This window comes from Aptenodytes forsteri, unplaced genomic scaffold (assembly GCF_000699145.1).
Source record: "Aptenodytes forsteri isolate BGI_AS27 unplaced genomic scaffold, ASM69914v1 Scaffold227, whole genome shotgun sequence".
Lineage (NCBI taxonomy): Eukaryota > Metazoa > Chordata > Aves > Sphenisciformes > Spheniscidae > Aptenodytes > Aptenodytes forsteri.
In genome coordinates this window covers 1,825,866-1,838,173 of record NW_008795365.1, presented here as the reverse complement: position 1 = coordinate 1,838,173, position 12,308 = coordinate 1,825,866, and the positions used below count along the sequence as shown (strand labels likewise).

Sequence of the window (12,308 nt, the reverse complement as noted above, 5' to 3'; positions counted from 1 at the left end):
TCTAGCACCCTTACAGTGAAACCTTATTGTTTATTCAAGGTCCCCAAAGGTCCAAACAAATAATGTCTCTAGCAATAAAATATTGTTAAAGAAACTCCTTGTGCAAGATCCTTATGCTTTCGCATATACACTTACAAAGTACACTTGGCAATACGCAAGCAGTGCATCATATCCTTTATCTGGGAGGATGGAGATGAGGTAAAAAAAAAAAAAACAGAGTTTAATTAAATAACTATACCTCTTAGTTTTGTACAACAGACCTACCATACATAAATACACTGATGCCCTTTATGAAAGGAGTATCTGGTAAAATAATGAGCTCATTCAAAAATACACTTCCGGGGCTGGAAGTGTACAATGCAAGACTACAATGAAAGGTTTTACAAGCTAATATAAGGGATCTGTTACATAAACACATCTGTAGGTTAAACCAAAACAGATTTCACAAAACAATGGCGCACTCTCTAAAGAGAAGTTGCTTTAAAACAGTTTTTATACTGAAACAGTATTAAACCGTTTCCATTGCATATCATTAGCATTTGAGATTTTTAAAAGTGTCATTCTGCTTTGGTAACTAACCTTCAACTACTATCACTGTACAGTCAGAATTCTCTTTGAAATAGTTACTATAATCCAGTGAATTTCTTGAACTACCTATGCACTGATGGTAACTCACTTCACATTCATTTTTCTTACTTTAGCTTGTCTCCTGCTAACTTATTTTATTGCGAGACTTCAAGGTTATTTTCACCTATGTATAAAAATCAATGAATACCATTCTTCTTTGCAAAACAAGGCAACTGTGGGAGAAAATTTACATTTTCCTATATGTAGGACTAGAATTCAGGAGTCACAACTCCTTTTTTATCTCCTGTTACTGCTTATTCCCAGGTTTCTTCCAAGCATCCACCTCAGCCTTTGACATGGCCTTGTTTATGACTTCACACTTTGGGCAACAGTCTCCACGTCTCTGCTCAGGAGAAGCAGAAATCCTGCAGGCAACTCTGTGTGGCTCAGAGGCTAAACAAGTGAACCTCAAATAACTTCAAGTAAGAGGGGGAGGAGGCAGGCAACAGAAATTGAGTGGACTTCTCAGTGTTTTCAACACTCAGAGTGTCAGTAAGGACAAGATGCAATTCACTCCTGCTTCCTACAGACTTTTCATTCTCCCTCTTTATAAAAATTATATTTGAACAACCATTTGCAAACTGAATAGTGAAAGCCTCAAAACTGCATTCTTTAGCATGAAGCACTAATAAAACACGTGAAATCCTTCAAGTACATAAACAGAGAAACTCAGAGTATCAGAGAAAACAGTGGGAGCAAACTGCAAAACAGTTCAAAAAAGTTCACACCACTTCAGAACACTACCACTGTAATTGAAACACTTAAAAGGAAAACTAAGCGACAAACAAAAATACAAGCATCCCACTAGTATATTCACAATAGCTCAGACAACTCCGCCAAGTCCTGCCTATCCAAACATTAGTCCTGCCTTTCCAATAGCCCTTACTGGACACAGCATGTGTAAAATCTCTGCACCAAATCTCACATCCAGCCTATGAGCCAATCCAAGGAAGAAACAACTCAAGTGAATTCCTCCTCCTTAGATTATTACTAGTAAATATGCTCTTTTGCTCAATACCACCCTCCATAAGAGACAAATGATTGGCTCAACATGGGCCACAAAGGGGCTTTATTTTCTCCATTCTTTCAACAATTGGAGTAGCAATTCTAGCAGACCAACAACCAAATATCAGACATCAGCAACATACTGTCGCGCAAGTTTAGACCACAAGGGGCACATTTGTATTCAGGAAAGGCTTTTTGTGCTATGAAATACTCTGCAGCTTGAATGAGTAAAGGTGAAGAAACTTCTCCTGCGAAAACGCCAGGCTGTCTGAGGCCAAAACATGTTTTCACCCTCTTTCAAAGAACCAGAGGAACAGAGTGAGCTTAGATGGTTATCTTTCCAACTTGTCAACACTTTGTATTTGGTAGGCCAGGACATGTCACATCCACTTGATATGAGCTTAGGACAGTCTTAAGGGTCAAACATCTGAGATACTCACAGACCTTGAGCTACAGGCAAGATGCAAACTTCAGGAAAAAATATTGGGAAGGAGGCTGATGAATTCTGAGCACATGCAAATGGCAACGGAGGCATCTGGAACCACATAGACTGACTAATATTTCAACACAGATCCTACCTCAACCAAGCAATTTTGACATCACATCTACAGGTGGAGGATGCTCACATACTATATAAAACTTATTCCCAAATTATGCTTATGTACACATTACAACTAAAACACTATCACTTGCTGTTTAATTCCATTTCAATGTCTGTATCTCCCTTTCATCTCTGTTTTGGACTAAATCAACTCAAGCGTCCATAGTAAAGCATTGTATGTTATTATATTAGGGTTCCGTTTGCTCAATCAGTTTTTAAAACATATCAAACAAATGCATACAAAACTCACTTTAAAAAATTCTTTGACTTCAGAAAAAACAGCTGAAATGTATTTTTAAATGTAGCAATAATGTTTAATAAATAGCCTTCATATAAAATGTGAAAAAGCCCAAAATTTATATTCACTACATAAACCCCTAGTCTCAGCACTTTTTAAAAAAGGATTAAATTCTTTTTTTTCTTAATTACAAAAGTAAACAGACTTACAATGAATGTTAGCTGAAAAAAAATGAGAACAATGTATTGATTCTCTGCTGCATGAAAACAAAAATTAGTGAAAGAACATGTGACGAACTCAGGGGAAAATTATATATATTATATTTTGGTTTTATAGGAAGCTCACTTATTGCTACTTGTATCCTCAAATAAAAAAGTTAAAGGCCTTATACAGAACTTTATTTCAAACTTAAATGCATGCAAGTTACATGAGCAACATAAGTGTAAACCACTCCAACTCTGCAAAATTTTTGTTTCCATGCCATTATTTTACTGGGGCAAAAAGAAACATTCTCACGTTTTAATCTGGTAAGGCATGATTTAATTTATCCCTTTACTTTTTCTTTTAATTAATTAGATTGCCAGTCTAAACATGTCTACTATTTTTAATCCTGATTAGTTTCTTTTTATGCATATCAGTTCAGATTACATCCTCCATGTAGCACTCCTGATTTTAGAACTGCTGAAAAGAATATTTCAAAGAATAAACTTCAGACAACTTATAAAAATTTTAAATTTTTTTTTTTTTTATTTAAAAAAGTATAAAAATAAATAGCCTTCATATAAAATGTGAAAAAGCCCAAAATATATTCACTAATAAAACTTATTCCCAAATTATGCTTATGTACACATTACAACTAAAACACTATCACTTGCTGTTTAATTCCATTTCAATGTCTGTATCTCCCTTTCATCTCTGTTTTGGACTAAATCAACTCAAGCGTCCATAGTAAAGCATTGTATGTTATTATATTAGGGTTCCGTTTGCTCAATCAGTTTTTAAAACATATCAAACAAATGCATACAAAACTCACTTTAAAAAATTCTTTGACTTCAGAAAAAACAGCTGAAATGTATTTTTAAATGTAGCAATAATGTTTAATAAATAGCCTTCATATAAAATGTGAAAAAGCCCAAAATTTATATTCACTACATAAACCCCTAGTCTCAGCACTTTTTAAAAAAGGATTAAATTCTTTTTTTTCTTAATTACAAAAGTAAACAGACTTACAATGAATGTTAGCTGAAAAAAAATGAGAACAATGTATTGATTCTCTGCTGCATGAAAACAAAAATTAGTGAAAGAACATGTGACGAACTCAGGGGAAAATTATATATATTATATTTTGGTTTTATAGGAAGCTCACTTATTGCTACTTGTATCCTCAAATAAAAAAGTTAAAGGCCTTATACAGAACTTTATTTCAAACTTAAATGCATGCAAGTTACATGAGCAACATAAGTGTAAACCACTCCAACTCTGCAAAATTTTTGTTTCCATGCCATTATTTTACTGGGGCAAAAAGAAACATTCTCACGTTTTAATCTGGTAAGGCATGATTTAATTTATCCCTTTACTGTTTCTTTTAATTAATTAGATTGCCAGTCTAAACATGTCTACTATTTTTAATCCTGATTAGTTTCTTTTTATGCATATCAGTTCAGATTACATGTCCAATTTTTGCCAAAACTCCCAGACATGCTGGAAGTCACACAGTTACAAACTACATCAGTATTGTTTATTGTCTGGATTTCTTATACATTCTACAGGCACAGGACCGCTTATTTTTTTCTTCTATACGTTCTTAAAAGATTGACTAAATCTGAAAATCAGTGTTCATCTGTTTTGTTTCTATTAAAAGCAAGTGAATACTGACTTCAGATACTGTAATAATTAAGCCCACATCTAACCTGGGTAAACCAGTAAGAAGTTAACAAACTAGCAATTATTTTGAACAGTTTCAATGTAGGTAAGGTTTTATTATTTTAAAACCAGATCAGCTGCTCAGAGCCAATCTTCCCCAAAGAACTGTGACATTTTAAAAGACAGCTAATTTTCCTAGTCCAAACATTACTCCTAGACTAGTATAGTGCTACCTCCTGCAATTTCAGTGACAAAATGGATTCTCCCTTTTGCAAATAACAACAACGTACTAGATTTCAATAGCTCTTCTTTATTGTGGCTGGAACAAAACCTTTTTGATTTTCCCAAGAAATGCAATGGGCAGTTGAAGATGGCAACAAATATCTTCCAGACACACGAGTACTAGAGGACGTGACAAGGGATTACATTTTTTTTCCTCAGTCTTTGCAATTTGGATGTAAGTTCATAAAAACAGGAAGCAAGAAACTCAAACATTGAAAAGAAACACCAATAATCAGGCACAGATCAAGATTTCCTTGATTAAAATGCAAATCAGTTCTAAGTCTTGATGTTAAACTTCATGGACACAAACAATTATGAGATCCTACGCAGCCTTGTGACTTAAACATGGCTAAGTAGAAAAGCATGCCTTTGACACAGCATATAAGGTTAAACATCATTTATCTCATACAGAATGACCAGAGAGACTAAGGGTTCAAAGGACCGCTTGCTTATAAACAACCTACTCAATTTTGTCCCCACTGAAAAAAATGTCCAAAGCAATTAGTTCAGCATCAACACTGAATCTGACCTCAGGCTAAAGCTATTGGAAACACTTGTATATAATTTTCAGTCCTACTTAGCACTAACACATATATCCCTGGACAAATACCCTACAATGCATAAATAATGTTATATTTTACATAACAAAAAAATCTGTAACAAAAAGTTTTCTTTAGAATATTCCATATTTATACTAAATATAAGTTAATATAGTATGCCTGCTTTACAAAAACTGTAAGAAATCCTGAAATTATGACAAATATTGCTCAGACATTTGTATTTGTTCTGCTAGATGAAGGCAAAAGGAGAACCCCAAAAAGTTTAGCAAAGCTTTTTTTTTTTTTTAAATACAACACTACTTTTGTGGGTTTTTTTATTTATAAACAGGTTATTTTTTACATTTGTGTAGCTACAGCATCAAATAGGAATAATAAAATGATCTGGAGGATAAACTCTCAGAAAATATCTAAAAAGATGAATTCTTATATTCATGAACCCATATAATGTCACTGACAATTGGTCCAGTTTAACCTAGAGTCACATCTATTTTCCTGTAAAGTATCTGATACTGGTCTTTGTTAGAGGCACGGATAACAAATGCAGGCCTGCAAGCTGCTATGTGAGGGCACATGACAAAGATATAGACAAAGTAGTATGCAGGATACAAAGGTCTCAAGGTCCTTTTGTCTGACTTGATAATTTAGGACATGTTATACCACATGCACTCCAGTAGTTTAAAAAAAAAAAGTGTAAAACACCGTCTTTGCAGATCATTGGCACATTTTCCCCTAAGCAAATACAACCAGCAATAAGTACCAATATTCTTAGTATAAGCAAGACTCATCTATAGACAGATAATATATATACACACACACACACAAATCAGTATTACAATGGAAGGCAACTAATAACTTAATGTCTGAAAAACAATTGTTCTCATCTACAGTGTTTTGAGATATGGATAACTACTGAAAAACATCTCATCTTCACATAACACACATCTTCACATAACACACAACAAAATCCACGTAACAAAAACTTGCTCATTTGTATACAGAGTGAATGGTGAGGAAGCGAGAAGCAAGAGCGGAAGGGTTGGGATTTAAGTTGCCTAATTTACCCTCACTCACCAGGAGATTCTCCTGACAAATCCGGGGCTTGGGCTGAATCTAAAGAAGAAACCACACTGACAGCATTTGTAGGAATACCCATATGAGCAGCTGTAGAAGAGGAAATGGTTGATTTCTTCGGTGGTACAACAACACTCCTAGATGAAGACAAAAAGTTAGTAAATAATACTGTATGAAGATTCACACAACATGATCCTTGTTTACACATCTAGCACATACACTTCTATGTCCTGCAAAAGTACCGTTCCTTCCCTATTTTCTTTTTCCATCATCTCTGGCAATCTACCTTAAGCTAAAGGACACTTCACCCTTGTTTAGTTTTTATGGTACACTTTAGTATCTCATCCACTTCCGCAAAACCCCTGACAAACAAGCACACAGTTAGAAGATCGGCAAGATAAGTGACCTGCAAGTAGGTTTTACTTTTCACCTTAGTTTCCCTAAGATTTGGTTTTAAACTTCAGGCAACTATTTACAAAAGATATCACAGTATTCAAAATTAAACCATTGAGATAAATTATCAACACTGAAGGTTGCCTTGACAGTATACTACTTCTAGTATTCTAATGCAGAACAGAAGACTAATTGAAGAAGGATATGCTATAGCTAAAAACATCCTAACACAAATCCATGTGCACATACAAACATTCACACATCTTAAAAATATGGCTAAGGCATGAATTTGAGTATATCTTGTCAATCAAGTTTTACTTATATAACAAATCAAAACATTCTTTGGAGTTGAAGAGAGAACCTCCATCTTTTATACAACTTAATGTCAGGCCTTATAGTCAGCATTAAAGATTACACAAGAGGAAAAGATGCAAAGTGACAAGTTAGGCATGGAGATTTATCTCACATGTTACTAAGACATCTATTTATGCTATACCAATTTCAATTAAATTGTAGTACTTTATTCCAAATACCTAAAAGGCCTTGTTAAGCATACGTTAAAGGCATTTTTAATTGCAAGTTAGCTCCATAAACATGCAAAAACCCAACTAATGAGGTAAAGAGTACAGCTGATATATAATGCACTCCCACAGCAGCGCTTACTTTTAATTACCTGGTGTTAACCATAAGCCGGAAGTCTTCAACATTCAATTTATTTAATCACATCTTTTGTTGACAGTACTATAACTACACAGTGAAAGTATTCCCTTAATAGCTTTAAAATACTCATTTTCTAAATAAAGTAACTTAGAAACTTGACCCAAATTCAGGTGTGATAATAACAACCAAAGAAGTTTTGTCAAGTATTTCTAAAATAGTTGTTGTTAGAATGGGTAAAAAGGACTGCATTTGACTCCCTTCTTCAGTCCAAAGGATGTCACAGAAGCTAGACCATGTTACTGATTAAAACAACCCTCCTTAATGGCAGGAGTAGGCAGGCACCATACTTGGAGGCAGTACATGTCATATCATTATAAGGGTGACTGCTAATGTTAACTATACACTAAAAAAATAGAAGCAACAACACCTGAGCCCCAAGTCAAGATACTGTGCCTAAACCATGAATTTTGCTCATATGTTCATGTCAGTTTCCCTGAAACATGAACAATGCACTAAAAAAACTTAATGTATTTAGATTGTCTTCTAAATTATAGCCACATTACCAATTAATTTTGCATCACCCAGGTATAAGAAGGGGATCTCTCGCTCAAGATTCTGTGACATTCACTGTCTGGAAACTGTTACTACTATTCTATAACACATATTCAAATACCTGGAAGGGGCTGGGAAATTAATACAAGTTTACTGAGTACAAGATGCATCCACATATAGTAAACTTTTGGACATTTCTCCAATGTTTATGATCCAGCACTGAAGCCCAGGTGTGTTCCTTTACAGATTTTAAGTTCTTTTACTGTATAGCTATCCAATTCAAGAAATATTTATCAATAATATTAAACCCAAATAGTACAGACATATTACAAATACATGTCTATTCATGTGGACTCTGAGATCACAGTGCACAAGCCGGAAATATTTCTTCGCACACCCACTAAGTTACAGAAACAATTATCCATTTACTGCTAACTAATATACACACAATTTTATTGGATGCAAGGTGATATGGGAGAATGTTTAGTGACCAATTTTGGTGCATATGTAGATGGCAACTGTGCACATATAGGTAGTGTCTGTTCAAAACATATAATCCATGTAATTAATTTTAAATTGGAAAACACCAAATTACCTTGAGGGTAAAAACAATTCTTCTAGAGAAGTTTTCTGTTTCCAGGGCTTAAAGTCAATCAGAATTCTCTCAAAACACTAAATCAGAATGGCTGTGTTCTCTGAATGCCCATGAACGCTACTGATCCTACTCTCTGACTCTACTAAGAGCCCCGGGAACTATGAAACAGGTGGTATTTTAAGATATAAAGGGCAAGCCAGACCCGCACCTTAAAAAAATTATACATAAATGGCTGAACTGTGACTAATTTTATATATTAGAACTGCCCCCTTTCAGATGAAAATACAGAAATGAACATGCTGGAAGGATCAAGAAGGAATTTTAGAACAGGAATAATCTTTAGCACTACTACAAGAAGCTCCTCACAGAGCAAGTAACAGTTCTGGAACTGCATGGGAGCAGGGAAGCCTGTGTGCGGATGGAGCTGTTAGTTTAACACTGCTCATCTGCAGCTGACAGTGATTGGAGACAAAAGAAATCCCAGCTACAACAGTCTTCCATTTTCTGTGCTGTTTCTGACACAACACTATATATTATCATTCCTTCCTGTAAACTTCTACTGACCTTCAGTAGAAGGTGCTGTGTGTAAGTGCTTAAGTGTACTTGCACTGAGGGAGCAGTTTCAGCAAGTTGCCAGACTCTCTATAGCTACCCAAGGAGAGGTGCATTCAAGCAAAGGAATTAACTTTTTTTTTTCCTGGGCTGTGACAGACAGCAGTAAATGACCACAATAGTCCCTTTTGCTTTTTAAGATCTTTTGTATACCTTCTCACCTTCAAATCTGTAGAAGTTTGGGAATACAAGTACAGCTGCTACTCTCACCTTCAGGAACTTGCTTTCCATGAAGTACATAAAAAAGGAATTATATTCTAACACCTCCATTATAATTTTCAGTATCTCGCAATGGCATTCACTTCAAGGAAGACACTCTGATTACTAGCACCAGGAATATGGAACTAATACACAGCTGCAAAGTAGAGCTGTTAGCAGGCTTTTTTTTTTTTAATTACCCAACATAATTTCTTTTGCTTTGATTCAAGGAATAAAAATGAGTAAGTACAGGTTTCAGACTTTGAAATGCAGAAGAACGTATGCTGCCTTATAAACAGTACACATGGATGTGCACATGTGTATTCCAGACACAGTCACCACATGCTTTGAGCAAGAGACACTGACTCTCACAAAGTTTTCTGAGAAACTCAGGTTGTTTATCATACCTCACTGAAAAAAAAAGTTTTAGCTTTTAGCTAAAAAAAGAAATAAAAAAATTAAAAAAATTTTAAAAATCTACTTCATAAATTCTACGATAATTCCTATATTTAAAGGTCATGTTAGATCTTGGTCCTCTCTGTTACAAGCTTGCTTAAGGATTCAGAGTGTTCATGATGCACCACAGCCAAAGACTTCTGCTGTGCTCCATAACTATCCAGCAAGATAAAAGGCAACAGTATAGGGGCTGGAGAAATTGCTGCTTCACATTAAAAAAATCTGAATCTTGGAAGAAAACAGAGGCTTTGAACAACTCACCATAACCTAGCCTCAGACTAGTTCTGAACAGAATTTATTTCAGATAGTGATCTTCAACAGTCAACTGAAATGATTCTGATTTTTCCAGCCAAAATAAAATAAACAGTATTTCTGGTGAGGAAAGAAGGTCCCTCCTCCTGACAGCTGTGTCAATCTGAAGCGCACAGCCAAAAGAAGCGCTGTATATTGTCCAAAAACGTGATGTAAAGAAATCCCAAACCCTGAATGTACTTTCTCTCTGTCTTCTGGTCAGTTGCAATGACGTTCTGATTCAAAAAATTCTTAAAATAGTTCAAGAACAACAAACCAAAACATCGAAGTATCTTAACATAATTACTTTATGGCTATGCATTGCTGCATTATTTGTAATGTAATGTTTACTACTATGTATGTCTTGTCTTTCAGCAGTGTAACTGACCAATGTAACAGTTGCAGGATTTGTTTTAGGAGCTTCCACTTCCAGGCCTTCTTCAAGGTATGAAAGTATGGCTCAGCAATCACATACAGATTCATATTTACCACATACTGGAAAGCAAATTAAGATATTTGAAGCATAAACATTGGTCATGTTTCTTTACTTAGATTCTGAAATTCCTACATTTTTCCTTCTTTGTGTAGTAATATGGTATTTTCTCTGAATATTTAGGTGGAAATGCAGCTGTGTTCAAACAAAAACATTTGCTGTTAACCATCAATGTTCCTTCGTGTTCTTCTTTCAAAAGATTATTTAAATGCTAATACAAGTAAAATGAATGCAACTGGCAGAAAGAATATATGAGACAGTGGAAAAGCAAGATTAAATATTGTAGTAAATAAACTATGTGGAAATTTTAGCACATTATTAAATCAGGTAAATTTGTCAGAGAAGTGTCTTAAATTAATGTGCTTTCAACTTATCTCAAGTAATAGGGCACTTGCTTTTAAGGAGTACACAGATAAGAGTCCTTTTTTGTAGCTAAACTGATAAGCATTTCTTAAAAAGTTAAATATTGCTACACATGTGACTAAAATATTCATCAATAAGCGGCCTTATATTTCCTTAGATCTACAAAAATAATATATTTTTAAAAACATCTGTAATCATGCATTAATTTCATCAGAATAGCAACCTACATTAAGCAACCTCACGCATGGGTAGAGACATGTCACATGGAAGAAAACCATCCATACATTTTACTCCTTAACATTCACATTATCACACCATTTCAATTAACTCTATACTTTTGGGTTACATTTGTATATTATAACATCCGTTATCATAATATTCAGATACAGGAGAAATAAAATAAACTAGAAAATTTTCACAAAAAAATATTCTTAAGGTGTATTTCAAGCAGACCTCAAGCACTATGGTAAAATTGATAGTTTAGTTGCTTCATTTACATGACTATATTAGATGTTTGCCTTTTTTAATATAAAATCAAATATTTAAGGTTTGAAGTAGGAATTTACAGCACATGAACTGATAAACGCAGGTCAGGCACAGTGAAAACTAGCCACCATAAATACATCTTAGCCAGAAGGTCAGTGTGTTATTAGTCCCAATTATGCTGAAGTATAAGAAGCCTTCGTGTTGCAGACAATTATTCACTGCTGAATGAGCACAGACCATTGAGCTGAACACTGACTTCCATCACAGACAAAGGCTTACACAATAATGATCTATTCTGCCAAATCCAAATAAGGATTAACTTATTGAAAGCTTTCTTGGTTTCAAATCACTGATTATTCTGTTTCAATATAAAGATACAAAATATCTATAAATACCTCCTAAATTTTGATTACATTTTCCTCATTTTTTTTTTTTTTAAGTTGGCAAGTCTGCAATTAATTTGAAATATATTTCAAGTTACAGATTTTCCTTGGGTGCGAGTCAAATATTCCTAATACAACATGGGCCAGGCCAAACTGATGACCTCACTATAATTTAAAAATATTTACATGAGCTCTAATTCCTCTTGACATATAGGAATTTATACAGATTTAAGTCTTAGCATTCCATTTTTTAGCATTGAACAGCAACACAGGTGACAGTTTGTTTCCCTATGGGGTAAAGGTTTTGATTCAAAACCAAAAGTTAGTCTTGTTCCAGGCTACCAGAATGATGCCCACTGCAGGGCTCCTATGCAGTGAGCAGAAGACCAACAAAGAGGATCAGAGACTTACTTTTACTTCTACTTTGTGAGCCAGGAAAGCAGCCTGCCGTGTCAGTGTCATTCTATGGGCTCTGCTGTCTGTAGATAATACCCATTCTCTTATGTCCCCCTTGAAATACCCAAGGAGAAAGGAAGAATAAGAGACTCTCAAAACCATGAGATCGGGGGGGGGGGAGGA

The 12,308-nt window shown here is 34.8% G+C and overlaps 1 protein-coding gene across 1 annotated transcript in view; it reads right to left on the bottom strand.

Annotated features, from left to right (window-relative positions):
• LRBA (LPS responsive beige-like anchor protein) overlaps positions 1-12,308 on the bottom strand; it is a 423,640-nt gene that overhangs the window by 311,578 nt on the left and 99,754 nt on the right. Inside the window, exon 30 of the mRNA XM_009280244.2 lies at positions 6,244-6,384. Within this exon, the coding sequence (XP_009278519.1) occupies positions 6,244-6,384 (141 nt within the window). The remainder of the gene's footprint in view (positions 1-6,243; positions 6,385-12,308) is intronic.